We start from the raw sequence: 16,533 nt of genomic DNA on the forward strand, positions 1-16,533 counted from the left end.
CTATTAACAGTGGTTAGCTATTAGCTTGTGGCAAACCAGCTGGCTTTTTTTTTTTTTTTTACTTGAGTAGCATGAGTACTCAGTCTAAGGGAACACAGGCCTAATAAAGACCATTAGAAAAGGCGATTAACAAAGAGGAAAGTCTGTAATTAGCACTCATAAAGATAGGATATTTTTTCCAAACAGTTACTGTTTAGTAGCTTAGTTGCTAGTGGATCTGAATCTGAGAAATGTCCTATAGCTTTGTGTATGGGATGGCAGGGCTGGTTTCCACGGTTGGTTGGTTGTCACAGTGCTGTGTTAAAATCCGTGCGTTGCTGTGAATTGATGACAAACTTTCAGACGAGGACAAACATGGACCTGTTGATGTTCATGCTACAGTTGAAGTGGGAAGTTTACATACACTTAGGTTGGAGTCATTAAAATTTGTTTTTCAACCACTCCACAAATTTCTTGTTAACAAACTATAGTTTTGGCAAGTCGGTTAAGACATCTTCTTTGTGCATGACAAGTAATAATTCCAACAATTGTTTACAGACAGATTTTTTCACTTATAATTCACTGTATAACAATTCCAGTGGGTCAGAAGTTTACATACACTAAGTTGACTGTGCCTTTAAACAGTTTGAAAAATTCCAGAAAATGATGTCATGGCTTTAGAAGCCTCTGATAGGCTAATTGACATCTTTGAGTCAATTGGAGGTGTATCTGTGAATGGGTTTCAAGGCATACCTTCAAACTCAGTGCCTCTTTGCTTGACATCATGGGAAAATCAAAAGAAATCAACCAAGACCTCAGAAAACAATTGTAGACCTCCACAAGTCTGGTTTATCCTTGGGAGCAATTTCCAAATGCCTGATGGTACCACGTTTGTCGATACAAACAATAGTACGCAAGTATAAACACCATGGGACCACGCAGCGTCATACCACTCAGGAAGGAGACGCGTTCTGTCTCCTAGAGATTAACGTACTTTGGTGTGAATAGTGCAAATCAATCCCAGAACAACAGCAAAGGACCTTGTGAAGATGCTGGAGGAAACGGGTACAAAAGTATCTATATCCACAGTAAAACGAGTCCTATATTGACATAACCTGAAAGGCCGCTCAGCAAGGAAGAAGCCACTGCTCCAAAACCGCCATATAAAAAGCCAGACTACGGTTTGCAACTGCACATGGGGACAAAGATCGTACTTTCTGGAGAAATATTCTCTGGTCTGATGAAACAAAAATAGAACTGTTTGGCCATAATGACCATCGTTATGTTTGGAGGAAAAAGGGGGAGGCTTGCAAGCCGAAGAACACCATCCCAACCGTGAAGCACGGGGGTGGCAGCATCGTGTTGTGGTGGTGCTTTGCTGCAGGAGGGACTGGTGCACTTCACAAAATAGATGGCATCATAAAGAAGGAAAATTATGTGGATATATTGAAGCAACATCTCAAGAAATCAGTCAGGAAGTTAAAGCTTGGTCGCAAATGGGTCTTCCAAATGGACAATGACCCAAGCATACTTCCAAAGTTGTGGCAAAATGGCTTAAGAACAACAAAGTCAAGGTATTGGAGTGGCCATCTCAAAGCCCTGACCTCAATCCTATAGAGAATTTGTGGGCAGAACTGAAAAAGCATGTGCTGGCAAGGAGGCCTACAAACCTGACTTAGTTACACCAGCTCTGTCAGGAGGAATGGGCCAAAATTCACCCAACTTATTGTGGAAGGCTACATGAAATGTTTGACCCAAGTTAAACAATTTAAAGGCAATGCTACCAAATACTAATTGAGTGTATGTAAACTTCTGACCCACTGGGAATGTGATGAAATTAAATCTGAAATAAATCATTCTCTCTACTATTATTCTAACATTTCATATTCTTAAAATAAAGTGGTGATCGTGACTGACCTAAGACAGGGGATTTTTACTAGGATTAAATGTCAGGAATTGTGAAAAACTGAGTTTAAATGTATTTGGCTAAGGTGTATGTAAACTTCCGACTTCAACAGTATATGTTCTAAATCTTTGATGTTTTGGGGTTTCCATGAACTAAGCCGGTTGTTGTATAGAGTGAAGAAAGAGGCATGTACTGTAGGCTATACGATACACTTTATTAATGGATTCAGCTCGCTTCAAGACTTTTCAACAAAGAAGTTGTATGTATGTACAGTATGTGTCATTGCTATTATACATACAGTAAACAAACCATGAATAAACTGAGGCAAATTGAATAATATTACGAAGTATTGTTACATTTCATATTCTAATAAAAATCTTTTATATATTTCATGTAAGCTTATAAGATAAGTACTGTTATAATGATGTAAGAAAATGGCCAAAACACCAAGTAGGAAAACAGAGGCAAAGTGCTGCATAGCCTCTTGAAAAGTCAAACCAAGATTTCAGAAGTTAGTCAGTGTTAATCTTCCAAATGTCAGAATCAATATCTTACATCTTCTCTGTGAAACATTTTCTTCAGGCTACTCCTTGAATTCCACTCCATTTTCTTGGCAAACTTGTAGACGCATCCAAAGAGATCAGGGAACATTGTCATCATGTCAACAGAATCCGCATCCTCAGGGCTTCAGAGAGAGAGAGACAAAATATTCAACCACCTTCAATGGTAAGAGAGTAAATAAAGTGAATGTACATGTTTTTAGACAGAACTATGAATATGTCTTACTAGTGCTCATGAAGGTTGCGTATGAAGCGCAACAAACCCAATGTGTTGTCAGGGTAGGCCTTCTTTTTACCATCCAACTTGTCCATCAACTCAGGCGGCATCTGTGTACACAAATAAATAACAGTAAGTGTGACTACTACTAGACTAGACACTACACTAGGATGAATGTACAGGTAAATAAAATGGATAAAATGGCGTCTTGCTCACCTTGGACTTCCAGTTTGTGAAGGACCTCCCTTCAGCACACTGGTCCAAAGCATGAAGGAGTCTTCGGTCTGCTTTGCGACAGTTCTCTGCTTCCTTCTCATTACCAATTTTTCGTAAGTACTCCACTCTCCTGAAAAACAACAGTGTACCTTTAAATGCATTCAACTGGGTCAGTGTCAAACAGCGATCACATTTCCACTGGGATAAATCGTTGTTAGAATTGAGCATTGCTACCCATTCGACAATGTCAAGCTTTGTTCTCATTGCTCTGGGACCAAACCAACGTTTATGAACTTCAATGGTTAAAACCTGAACCCATTAAAAAAGGGAAATGTCCACTGGAAAAAGTAAATCACTAATCTTAACTAACCTTCTGATTGACAAGTGTTAGCACTGCTCCTCACCTCTCTTCTGCCCAGAAGTATGGGTGGGCCAGTGTGTCCTCCACTGTAGGTCTCTTCTCTGGCTCTTCATTGATCATCCACTCAATGAGGTCCCTGGTCACCTCATCATCAACATGTTCCAGTGTGTACTTCCCTTGAAAAATGTTCATTTCACAGTGGATGCCTTTGCCAAATGGATGATGTCCACCAGAGATGATGTAATACATTAACATCCCAGCCACCTGAAAAGTATATAATAATAATTTATAATGTATTACATTTCTATAGCGCTTTTGATAACAATCTCAAAGCGCTTCAATAGCAAAAAACAAACAACCAATACATCATCATGAGTAGCCTAGCTATAGTTAGCTAGATCAACCAATACATCATGAGTAGCCTAGCTATAGTTAGCTAGGTCAACCAATAGAGGCCGAGTCTTTGAGGACATGCATCCTCCAAAGATAGAGAGGGACAGTTCATGGCTTGATCAGAAGGTGGTGGTCAGAGAGATGGTTGAGGAAGTGTCTGGTGACGATCTTGTAGAGGGCTACTCTGGGAACCAGCAGGTTTCATGTCCCCACTGGACTTCTCCTCCTTCACAATATAGTATAGTATACATTTTAACCAAGTATGCTGACTTATTTAAAATTGAAAACTAACCTGAATATCTGTGCTCCTCTTATATCCGATCCCACTGTCTTCATCTAAAGTTTCTTTGGCCTTCCAACATTTTGTTCCTGCACTGATTGTGTGTAGAGTTGTTTGTTCCATGTTCAATTGTCGACTTATACCGAAATCGGCTAATCTCGCTCTGCCTGTAACATCTGAAGAGAAGATCATATAAAATGTACCATTGAAACATAGGTTAATAAACAACACATCAAATTAATATTTCTTTAGCCCAGATTTCTGTTGACTCACTACATGGTCTGGTCTTACCTATTAAAACATTCTGGGGTTTGATATCCCGGTGCAGAATTTTTGTGTTTAGACTATGGAGAACGCTTAGACTGCAGAGCACCTCGTGCACTATTTTCTTCAGGACAGGGGTTTTGTCCTCTGGTAGGTGGTCTTTGATGTATTCATCAAGGGTGTATTCACAGAGCTGAAGAACAAGGTAACCAAAGTGCTCGTCCTCTGCAAAGTCCACATATCTCACAATGCAGGGACTATCCAGCTGAGGTAGTCGTAAAAAACCCTCTTCTCTCTTCAGATCTTGATAGTTTGACTTGAGCATTCTCTTCACGGCTACCTCAGTACCATCATCCTTCAAGCCCAGAAAGACTTCAGTTCCATCACTTCCTTTGGCTATTTGGAAATCTGGATGGACCACAAGATTGAGATTTCCCAATCTGTAAACCTTTCCTGCATCTATGTTGCTGAGTACCTCCAACTGAGGCCTCCACCGCTCACTAACTTTGTGCCATTTCCGGGGTTTCAATTCATTAGTGGTGAAGGGAAATGGTTGAACACTGGAATTTTCACCATGTACACCGGATTCTTCAACTGGAATTGATGAAGTATCAAGATCTGGCTTCTCAGTCATGTCAGGTGTACTTTTCTCTACCGACAACTCTTCCTGAATTGTTTTCTTATTCTTCTTCTTCTTTTTCTTCTTCTTTTTTGATAGATTCATTCCCTGCAATTGTTCAGTTGCATCTGTTGGTGGGACTGGACTTTGTAGGGACATATTTAATTTCCTCAGCTTTTCTTTCAGGTCTTCATCCATCTGCATTTCGGCAGTAACAAGTATTTTCTCCGGCACAGAGGTTATCCCTTGTGATGTGATAATCGCAGGTACACAATCGAAGGTGTACAGATCTGCAAGCAGACCAAAAGTTAAAACACCTAAGTTTGAGGTCTGAGGATTGGAGATATATGCTTGATCAGTGAATGAGATGATCCTCTTGCATAACTCCTCAACAAAAGGGAGGGTCCAGCCATGTTTGTGATTTGGAGTTTTCTGAGTAATCACATACAGTAGTCTGACAACTGAAATGTTGCGATTTAGTCCTTGAGGGGTAATTTTGGATTCAAGTATGAGGTATTTCAGAAGAGTGGGTATTACTAACAGTGACAGTCTAAGAGATATTTCTTTCATAATGTTAAAAACAGCTGTCAAGCAATTCACTACCATATCTTGTAAATGTTTGGGAATTTTAGGCAAACGATTGGTCGCCTCTTCAAGGTAGAGATCAATTTTCTGAGATTCTCTCAGCCACTTTATGGATGCTTGAAGATACTGATCCGCATTTGTTCCAATGGCGTTAAAGGACACGTCATATAGTGTAAGATGATTCACAGGGTTCACCACCAGCATGTGTTTGCCATATTCATTGAAAACATCCTCCACTGATTTGAGTCCTATTGCACAAGAAAAATCATAAAAAATCTTCAATTTGACAAAATTCTCACTCTCTAAAGAGAATTTCTGAATCATGCTTGCTATCTTTTGGTCAGTAGCGGGATATGCTTTGAGATTTCTTTCAGCAAATGCTCCAGACATCATCAACTCTTTCACAATGTCTTCTCTGTCATTGTTTGCCGCCAGTTGGAGTGGAGTATAGATCTGGATTGGTGTCCCTTCTGGATCTGCTTTTGCTGTGATTAATCTACTCACTACACTGACAGGAGCTTTTGACATTGCGGCATAATGCAAAGGAGCCCAACCATTTGCTGATTGCATGTTGGGGTTAGCACCTTCTTCCAGAAGAAATGTACAAATATTGTCATTTGTAAATGCAACAGCAGCAATTAAAGGGGTAATATCATCATTCCACTCAGCACAAGGGTACAGTCCATTCAAGTTCTTGCCGCCTCTGATAAATTTCTTTAGTTTCTCCAACTTTCTGTCAATAATGCATTTTATAATTGAATCCGTTTTCCTTGGAAGCACAGGCACCGTTGGTAATTGGAACTGGAACTGGATTTGACCTGGGACGATATTCATTCTTCAAACATCTGCTTCTACAGGTACAGTAGATCTGTGGGATGACATCTCTATTATTACCTATGTTAAAAGGTTAAGTCAGGTACAGTAGATCTGTGGGATGACATCTCTATTATTACCTATGTTAAAAGGTTAAGTCAGGTACAGTAGATCTGTGGGATGACATCTCTATTATTACCTATGTTAAAAGGTTAAGTCAGGTACAGTAGATCTGTGGGATGACATCTCTATTATTACCTATGTTAAAAGGTTAAGTCAGGTACAGTCATATAAGCCTTGCTTAACCCTATTCTTGTTCATAACAATTGCAAAGACATTGGCAACGTTGTATTGTAGTCAACTTTGTTCTGAAGTTATCGGCGGCCATAGAGACAGATAAACATCTTGATTCTATGTTTAGTGGAGAACTTCTGCTTATAAAGTGATGCCGAAGGGCAAAAAAGCATCTAACGACCCAGGTAGCTGTTCTACTAGTGGTCTGAGAAAGTCGGTAAATAAGTGTTGGGAAACAGGTCTGAGATTTTACGATGTGACTACAAAGGTTCTAGCGATGAACTTAGCAAGATGCTTTTGGGAAACCAGGCCCTGGACAATAAATGAACACAATTTCAAGCGCAAATTACATTTTCGAAAGACACCTTTTGCATGTGGAAATGTTATATCATTTTGTATAATCACCTTCAGGGTGAATAAACCATTAAAATTAAAAACAAAAAAATATGTTTTAAGTGAGAAGTAGGCATTGGTCCGAAGTCGAAACAGAAAATAAATTCACATGAGCATCACAATGCCTACTTCACCCATGCTCGACCAAGGTTTTCCAGCACACTGCTTTGACCTACTACAGTAGAAATGTTGGTCAATTGTACTTCAAACAATGTGTATGCAGGTTGCTTAGGATTCAAACCTTCTCAAACAGCCTAATTCATACTCTTCAGAGGAATATTGGATTTTACCGTGTCCTGCTATTAAAATAATGTACAGTGCATTCGGAAAGTATTCAGATCCCTTGACTTTTTCCACATTTTATTACGTTACAGCCTTATTCTAAAATGGATTAAATCGTTTTTCCCCCATCAATCTACACACAATAACCCATAATGACAAAGTAAAAACAGTTTAGACATTTTTGCAAATTTGTTAAAAAAACAACAACTTTAATATCACATTTACATAGGTATTCAGACCCTTTACTCAGTCCTTTGTCGAAGCACCTTTGGCAGCGATTACAGCCTTGCGTCTTCTTGGGTATGATGCTACAAGCTTGGCACACTTGTATTTGGGGAGTTTCTCCCATTCTTCTCTTCTCTGCAGATCCTCTCAAGCTCTGTCAGGTTGGATGGGGAGCATTGAGGCTTAACTATTTTCAGGTCTCTCCAGAGATGTTCGATCGGGTTCTAGTCCGGGCTCTGGCTGGGCCACTCAAGGACATTCAGAGACTTGTCCCAAAGTCACTCCTGTGTGGTCTTAGCTGTGTGCTTAGGGTCGTTGTCTTGTTGGAAGGTGAACCTTTGCCCCAGTCTGAGGTCCTGAGCGCTCTGGAACAGGTTTTCATCAAGGATCTCTCTGTACTTTGCTCCGTTTATCTGTCCATCAATCCTGACTAGTCTCCCAGTCCCTGCCACTGAAAAACATTCCCACAGCATGATGCTGCCACCACAATGCTTCACCGGATAGATGGTGCCAGGTTTCGTCCAGATGTGATGCTTGGCATTCAGGCCAAAGAATCTTGGTTTCATCAGACCAGAGAATCTTGTTTCTCTTGGTCTGGGAGTCCTTTAGGTGCCTTTTGGCAAACTCCAAGCAGGCTGTCATTTGCCTTTTACTGAGGAGTGGCTTCCGTCTGGCCACTCTACCATAAAGGCCTGATTGGTGGAGTGCTGCAGAGATGGTTGTCCTTCTGGAAGGTTCTCCCATCTCTACAGAGGAACTCTGGAGCTCTGTCAGAGTGACCATCGGGTTCTTGGTCACCTTCCTGACCAAGGTCCTTCTCCCCCGATTGCTCAGTTAGGCTGGGCGTTCAGCTCGAGGAAGAGTCTTGGTGATTCCAAACTGCTTCCATTTAAGAATGATGAAGGCCACTGTATTCTTGGGGACCTTCAATGCTGCAGACATTTTTTGGTACCTTTCCCCAGATCTGTGCCTCGACAGAATCCTGTCTCGGAGCTCTACGGAATATTTCTTTGACCTAATGACTTGGTTTTTGCTCTGACATGCACTGTCAACTGTGGGAACTGTGTGCCTTTCCAAATCATGTCCAATCAATTGAATTTACCTCAGGTAAAACATGTCAAACATGTAAAGTGTGGTGTACCACAGGGCAGCTCTCTAGGCCCTCGACTCTTTTCTATTTTTACCAATGACCTGCCACTGGCATTAATCAAAGCACATGTGCCCGTATATGCTGAGGATTCAACCATATATGCATCAGCAACTACAGCTAATGAAGTCACTGAAACCCTTAACAAAGAGTTGCAGTCTGTTTTGGAATGGGTAGCCAGTAATAAACGGGTCCTGAACATCTCTAAAACTAAGAGCATTGTATTAGACCTCAGCTGAATCTGGTAATGAATGGTGTGGCTGTTGAACAAGTTGAGGAGACTAAATTACTTGGTGTTACCTTAGATTGTAAACTGTCATGGTCAAAACATATAGATTCAATGGTTGCAAAGATGGAGAGAGGTCTAGCCGTAATAAAGAGATGCTCTGCTTTGTTGACACCACACTCCACACAGCAAGTTCTGCAGGCTCTAGTTTTGTCTAATCTTGATTATTGTCCAGTCATGTGGTCCAGTGATGCAAGGAAAGACCTAGTTAAGCTGCAGCTGGCCCAGTACAGAACGCCACATTTTGCTCTTAATTGTAATCAGAGGGCTGATATCAATACTATGCATGCCAGTCTCTCTTGGCTAAGAGTTGAGGAGAGACTGACTGCATCACTTCTTTTTATAAGAAACATTAATGTGTTGAAAATCCCAAATTGTTTGCATAGTCAACTTACACACAGCTCTGACACACACACTTATCCCACCAGACATGCCACCAGGGGTCTTTTCATAGTCCCCAAATCCAGAACAAATTCAAGAAAATGTACAGTATTATATAGAGCCCTTATTGCATGGAACTTCCTACCATCTCATATAAACAGCAAACCTGGTTTAAAAAAAACAGATAAAGCAACACCTCGCGGCACAACACCTCTCCCCTATTTGACCTAGATAGTTTGTGTGTATGTATTGATATGTAGGCTACGTGTGCCTTTTTAAAAATTTATGTAGTTCTGTCCTTGAGCTGTTCTTGTCTAATGATGTTCTGTATTATGTCATTCTGTATTATGTTTAATTTTTGTGTGGATCCCAGGGAGAGTAGCTGCTGCTTTTGCAACAGCTAATGTGGATCCGAATAAAATACCAAACACCAAAATCAAGTTGTAGAAACATATCAAGGATGATCAATGGAAACAGGATGTAGCTGAGCTCAGTTTTGAGTCTCATGGCAAAGGATCTGAATACTTATTTAAATAAGGTTTTCCTTTTTTTGTTGTAATTGTGCCCAAAAAAATTAACCCTGTTTTCGCTTTGTCATTGTGGGATTTTGTGTGTAGATTGATGAGGGCAAAAAATTATTTCATACATTTTAAAATAAGGCTCAGTCTGTATCGTAACAAAATGTGGAAAAAGTCAACACCTGCTCTTTCCATGACAGACTGACCAGGTGAATCCAGGTAAAAGCTTAATGACTATACCGAAATCGGCTAATCTTGCTCTTTTGAGAGTGTAATCGAACCCACAAATGCTGATGCTCCAGATACTCAACTAGTCTAAAGAAGGCCAGTTATATTGCTTCTTTAATCAGAACAACAGTTTTCAGCTGTGCTAACATAATTGCAAAAGGGTTTTCTAATGATCAATTAGCCTTTTAAAATTATAAACTTGGATTAGCTAACACAACGTGCCATTGGAACCCAGGAGTGATGGTTGCTAATGGGCCTCTGTATGCCTGTGTAGATTTTCCATAAAAAAATCTGCCCTTTCCAGCTACTATAGTCATTTACAACATTAACAATGTCTACACTGTATTTCTGTATATAACATCAATTCGATATTATTTTAATGGACAAAAAAAAATGGCTTTTCTTTCAAAAACAAGGACATTTCTAAGTGACCCCAAACGTTTGAACGTTAGTGTATCTATAATTATATAATTATAACTAAGCTATTAATATGTGTCCCACTGCCATAATATGGCAGTGGGAAACATTTTATTGAATTGCTTACTTAATGTATTGTTGATCAGGTGTGAAGTAGCAACAAGAATGGAAATCAATTATGTCTGGAAAGAAATAAGCAGAAATTAAAATAAATGCATATTTTGTTGTTGGAAGATTAACATAGCTATGTAATGTGTGTTAGAACTACTTTAAAGGACCACCTTCCAATGTCTACGTGGTGTGATTTGACACTCCTTGTCAGTGCTGCTGAAGCAGGCCACTCCTTATGACCTTCTGTAACGTGTTACGTTTTTCTTGTTCCCCATTTTCCCCTGTTAGTGTGTTTGTGTCTTGGGCATTACAGGTGTACAGAGTTGCGCTAACGATGGTGGGCGTGGCTGTAGCTGATTACAGAGAGGATATCTGTTTGCCGTGTGAGAAGAGAGAGAGAGAGAGGACACTTGTTTTGGTTGATTATTTGAATTTATCTTTGTTTGTGTTTCAGCCTGTCCTCTTGAGGTACTCCACCCTACCTAGGTTCTGGAGAAGGGAAAAGGTAGATCTGCCCATGGGTGTACATTCCCACGTAGATAACCCATTGTTTTATACACTAGGTTAGCCAGGCGGGTGTCACCCTTGTGTTTTCTTGGAACCAGGTAGGACAGTGGGTTAGGGTTTAGAGTGTGTTAGGAAGGTTTAGGTGTGTAGAAGAGGAGGGACCTTTTGTTTATTTTCATTACTTGGACCCCGATCCCAAACATTCCCTTCTCTTACCTTCCCTGGTTGTGGTTGTTAGTTTTTGTTTTCTTACTGATTCTTTATGGGTGTTTTATATTGTTTATTTAATTACTTTACTAAACCTCCCCTGAGGGCTAAAATTGAGTTCTGGTTGTGGTCTGATTTATTTTTCGCTCATTACACCCCACATTTCTTCCCCTTTCATCCGTGTTACCTGGTGTGTTTAGGCCCAGGCATTTACGTCTCCTCCTCAGACGAGCTACACCCGAGGGGAGAACGTAATACCTTCGCTCCTCTATAAAAACAAATACCAGGGCTACTTTAAAGATAAAAACACATTACATGCAGCTAAATGTGGGTTCATTTACACTGAAAAACATTTAGGCCTACATCTGCTATAACAAAATAAATTGTGGACATCAGTATAAGTCATTTGAAATTATTGATAAATTTAGCCAATAAATATTCAGTAGGTGAAATTATGAAACCCTGCCCTTAAATAAATGTAAGACACTTTTCTACATAATATCAGCAGAGGCATTTGACATATAGCAACATATTATACGCAATATCCTAAAAGCATAATAGATAATAGATGTCCTCTATGTTGCAATATCATTTGGTTACGATGAAAGCATCATTTATGGAAGTTACGCTCTCTATATTACGACTTTGATCAGCAATGTTTACAATCCAATAAAGTGCTAGATGACAGGATAATCTAACAAGACGGGAAATGATATCCTATTAAGCTTTAGCAAAAGTAAATGATAGTTAAATGTTACTTCCATTTGGTTATTGTGATAAGACCAACCACACCTGCTAGTCAGGTGACTGTTTCAGGAATTGAAACTCTGATGTCTAACGGAAACTTTGATAGTCGAAGATGTGAAAAGTATGATCTTATGTTAGCGTTAGAAATGTAAACGATAAGGTTACTTACATTTGTCATCGTGATATCGGCACCAACTTGCATGAGGAAGTGTCCACAGACTATAGAAAAACTCAACCACACCTCTTCATCATTTGACTGTGTTTCAGGAAATGAAACTGAAACGGATGGCCTACCCTGCCTGGTTCCTTCTTTATCACAAATCTTTCACCTACTATGTTTTGAGACTTCACTAAATACACTTGATCAGTTCTGTAAATATGTATCTCCTAATATGAAGTGTGTGTCCACATTTTTTTTAATTTTCAGAAAGGTTGCGTTCTATGCTAGGAATAAAGTCTCTATTTGCATTTGTCATTAAAAAAAACAACACTTTGGCCCCAGTAAAATGTGCAGATGTAGCAAAATAGGTAGGTAGTCATCGAGAACCTTCACCTTGAACAATACTCTATAGAGGTAAACGTGTGTAACTGTAGTTATTAGAAAGGATCAACCTCTCTCACATACCCAGAACTACTTTAAAAGCACTACCTTCCAATGTCTACGTGGTGTGGTTTGGCACTCCTTGTCAGTGCTGCTGAAGCAGGCCACTATATATATATATATATATATATATATATATATATAGCCATTAGAATATATAGCAGTAGGAAGGGGAGTTTATATACAGCAGTAGGAAGGGGAGTTTATAGCCATTAGAATATACAGCAGTAGGAAGGGGAGTTTATATACAGCAGTAGGAAGGGGAGTTTATAGCCATTAGAATATACAGCAGTAGGAAGGGGAGTTTATAGCCATTAGAATATATAGCAGTAGGAAGGGGAGTTTATAGCCATTAGAATATACAGCAGTAGGAAGGGGAGTTTATAGCCATTAGAATATACAGCAGTAGGAAGGGGAGTTTATAGTCATTAGAATATACAGCAGTAGGAAGGGGAGTTTATATACAGCAGTAGGAAGGGGAGTTTATAGCCATTAGAATATACAGCAGTAGGAAGGGGAGTTTATAGCCATTAGAATATACAGCAGTAGGAAGGGGAGTTTATAGCCATTAGAATATACAGCAGTAGGAAGGGGAGTTTATAGCCATTAGAATATACAGCAGTAGGAAGGGGAGTTTATAGCCATTAGAATATACAGCAGTAGGAAGGGGAGTTTATAGCCATTAGAATATACAGCAGTAGGAAGGGGAGTTTATAGCCATTAGAATATACAGCAGTAGGAAGGGGAGTTTATAACCATTAGTATATACAGCAGTAGGAAGGGGAGTTTATATACAGCAGTAGGAAGGGGAGTTTATAGCCATTAGAATATACAGCAGTAGGAAGAGGAGTTTATAACCATTAGTATATACAGCAGTAGGAAGGGGAGTTTATATACAGCAGTAGGAAGGGGAGTTTATAGCCGTTATAATATATAGCAGTAGGAAGGGGAGTTTATAGCCATTAGAATATACAGCAGTAGGAAGGGGAGTTTATAGCCATTAGAATATACAGCAGTAGGAAGGGGAGTTTATATACAGCAGTAGGAAGGGGAGTTTATAGTCATTAGAATATATAGCAGTAGGAAGGGGAGTTTATAGCCATTAGAATATACAGCAGTAGGAAGGGGAGTTTATAGCCATTAGAATATACAGCAGTAGGAAGGGGAGTTTATAGCCATTAGAATATACAGCAGTAGGAAGGGGAGTTTATAGCCATTAGAATATACAGCAGTAGGAAGGGGAGTTTATATACAGCAGTAGGAAGGGGAGTTTATATACAGCAGTAGGAAGGGGAGTTTATATACAGCAGTAGGAAGGGGAGTTTATAGCCATTAGAATATACAGCAGTAGGAAGGGGAGTTTATAGCCATTAGAATATACAGCAGTAGGAAGGGGAGTTTATAGCCATTAGAATATACAACAGTAGGAAGGGGAGTTTATATACAGCAGTAGGAAGGGGAGTTTATAGCCATTAGAATATACAGCAGTAGGAAGGGGAGTTTATAGCCATTAGAATATACAGCAGTAGGAAGGGGAGTTTATAGCCATTAGAATATATAGCAGTAGGAAGGGGAGTTTATAGCCATTAGAATATACAGCAGTAGGAAGGGGAGTTTATAGCCATTAGAATATACAGCAGTAGGAAGGGGAGTTTATAGCCATTAGAATATACAGCAGTAGCAAGGGGAGTTTATATACAGCAGTAGGAAGGGGAGTTTATAGCCATTAGAATATACAGCAGTAGGAAGGGGAGTTTATAGCCATTAGAATATATAGCAGTAGGAAGGGGAGTTTATAGCCATTAGAATATACAGCAGTAGGAAGGGGAGTTTATATACAGCAGTAGGAAGGGGAGTTTATAGCCATTAGAATATATAGCAGTAGGAAGGGGAGTTTATAGCCATTAGAATATACAGCAGTAGGAAGGGGAGTTTATAGCCATTAGAATATATAGCAGTAGGAAGGGGAGTTTATATACAGCAGTAGGAAGGGGAGTTTATAGCCATTAGAATATATAGCAGTAGGAAGGGGAGTTTATAGCCATTAGAATATACAACAGTAGGAAGGGGAGATTATAGCCATTAGAATATACAGCAGTAGGAAGGGGAGTTTATAGCCATTAGAATATACATATACCGGTAACAGAACTGCGTTAAGGGAATTTCATCATGGGGTCTCTGATCTGTACTATACAGAAATGCAGAATTATTAATATCATTCTCTTCATGGTAATGTCTCCTGAATAGGTACACAAAGGTAGAAATATGCAAACAATTTGGGGGTATTTTTCTACACATGATCTATTATTTTAATAAGCTCTGACCCCAAACAAGACCAAATTTGATTGGTCGGATCCGACCAAATTTGAACCAATCATAGAAGTCTATGTTTCACAAGTTTGGACATCAATGTACAGCACAGCAAAGCTCAGTAGAGTACATTAGAGTACAGTAGAGTACGGTAGAGTACAGAACACTAGAGAACACTACAGTACAGAACAGAACAGTAGAGCTCAGTACAGTACATTAGAGTACAGAACCGGACACTACAGTACAGAACAGAACAGTAGAGTAGAATACAAAACAGCAGAGTACAGAACAGTAAAGTACAGTACAGTACATTAGAATAGAGTTCAGTACAGTAGATTATACAACGGGTGGGTCTAATCCTGAATGCGCATTCCAGCCAGTCTCAATTCCAGAAGTTACCATTGGCTAAATCTATGACGTTAAAATGCCTATTTACTCTGTTCCATCTGACTGTGCAATCCACTGTCTCATCAGACCAGGCAGGCTACTTATAAACTTGATCTCCACCATAAAAAGCATCTGTATCCAAAGAAATGTCACTAGAAAACAGCTTAAACCAATGCAGCCAGTGTTGTTATTCTGTCTACACTGTTTGACGTGACTGTAAGTTAACCGTACAGTCACGGCTAACTTACAAAGTGGTGGAGTACAGAGCTAAAACAACAAACAATGTGTCACTGTCCCAATACTTCCGGAGCTCACTGTATATGCCTTAATAATAATAAAACAAATAGAGTCTTAGCTTTCATTTGACACCCAATTTGACATGCTCCCATCAACGTCACGTTGGTGCTCATGGGTCCTTTTACATGGAAATGACTTCCAACCAACCAACCCCCCCAACTCAGCCGTTTGTTTGAATAGCTTTGACTCTTTCCACTAACCCAACTTCTCCCCACGAAGACATGTAAACAGAGGCACTTCCCCTTTCGTGGTGGCATAGCCAGTAATCATTGATCTGCGCTATCTGTATTGACAAAGGGTGTCCTTGACTTGGCCGTCCACTTCATGGTCACTGAACCTTTCCACAAAACCTCGACAGATGCATGGAAGCTCAGTGGAGAACAGTCCACATTCATTCTGTGAGGCTGTACGTGGGCAGAACAACAAACGGCAGGGTCAAATACACTTGGGCCAAATGACATCATATTCCAATATAGCACTACTTTTAGCCAGAGCCACATAGGGTAGTGCACTATTTAGGGAATAGGGTGCAATTGAAGACGCAGCCTTGGTTAGACAATTTCCAGGAATAATTGTTTAGCAGAACAGGTCAAACTTTGCCACAGTCAGAATGATATTTGCACTTTGCCATTACATTCATCTATAATTCTTTAGCATGGGCTCTGAATCGGAACCCTTTCCAGGCTTATCTCTACCATAACAACATAGAATAAAAATATTATTAGGCATTCGTAGGGACAAAATCCTCCACAGCTGGGATAGTTTGCCTCAACAAGTCAGCCAGTGTAGACATAACAGAGAGATAATGGTAAGAATTTTCTGCACAACATAAAAAGGGCTGGTAATGAAGAGAGGAATGTATTTCTTTGTCAAACAAGGAAGCGCCTGAAGCCACAGCGAGTCTGAATTCCTCAGTCTTTGTTCTTTTTTTCTTCCACCAACTTTATTGTTGTTGCTGCTCTAACCACCCACCCCACCCCACCCCCCCGCTCTGTGTGGCCA

The 16,533-nt window shown here is 39.8% G+C and overlaps 1 protein-coding gene across 2 annotated transcripts; it reads right to left on the reverse strand.

Annotated features, from left to right (window-relative positions):
- Positions 1-2,078: 2,078 nt before the first annotated feature.
- Positions 2,079-12,320, reverse strand: LOC115166798 (serine/threonine-protein kinase/endoribonuclease IRE1a). Of its 2 annotated transcripts, XM_029720620.1 has the most exons (7): positions 12,106-12,320; positions 4,204-6,248; positions 3,925-4,088; positions 3,283-3,503; positions 2,879-3,008; positions 2,672-2,772; positions 2,079-2,570 (listed from the first exon to the last, which is right to left on the reverse strand). In XM_029720620.1, the coding sequence occupies exons 2-7, from the start codon at positions 6,212-6,214 to the stop codon at positions 2,429-2,431; spliced, it is 2,769 nt and encodes a 922-aa protein (XP_029576480.1). In that variant the 5' UTR covers positions 6,215-6,248; positions 12,106-12,320; the 3' UTR covers positions 2,079-2,428. The 2 variants fall into 2 exon arrangements, with proteins under 2 accessions (XP_029576480.1, XP_029576481.1); XM_029720621.1 differs by having other exon boundaries at positions 3,925-6,248; positions 12,106-12,314.
- Positions 12,321-16,533: the final 4,213 nt, after the last annotated feature.

Source organism: Salmo trutta, chromosome 29 (genome assembly GCF_901001165.1).
Source record: "Salmo trutta chromosome 29, fSalTru1.1, whole genome shotgun sequence".
Classification (NCBI taxonomy): domain Eukaryota; kingdom Metazoa; phylum Chordata; class Actinopteri; order Salmoniformes; family Salmonidae; genus Salmo; species Salmo trutta.

What these genes read in the sequence shown, in the direction of transcription:
- LOC115166798 (XM_029720620.1), bottom strand. Translation starts at nt 6,214, where the DNA reads ATGAATATCGTCCCAGGTCAAATCCAGTTCCAGTTCCAATTACCAACG. An exon ending in AGAGGAGCACAGATATTCAG is followed by an intron (nt 3,504 to 3,924) that starts GTTAGTTTTCAA and finishes TATACTTTTCAG; the next exon opens with GTGGCTGGGATGTTAATGTA. An exon ending in CGCAACCTTCATGAGCACTA is followed by an intron (nt 2,571 to 2,671) that starts GTAAGACATATT and finishes CTCTCTCTGAAG; the next exon opens with CCCTGAGGATGCGGATTCTG.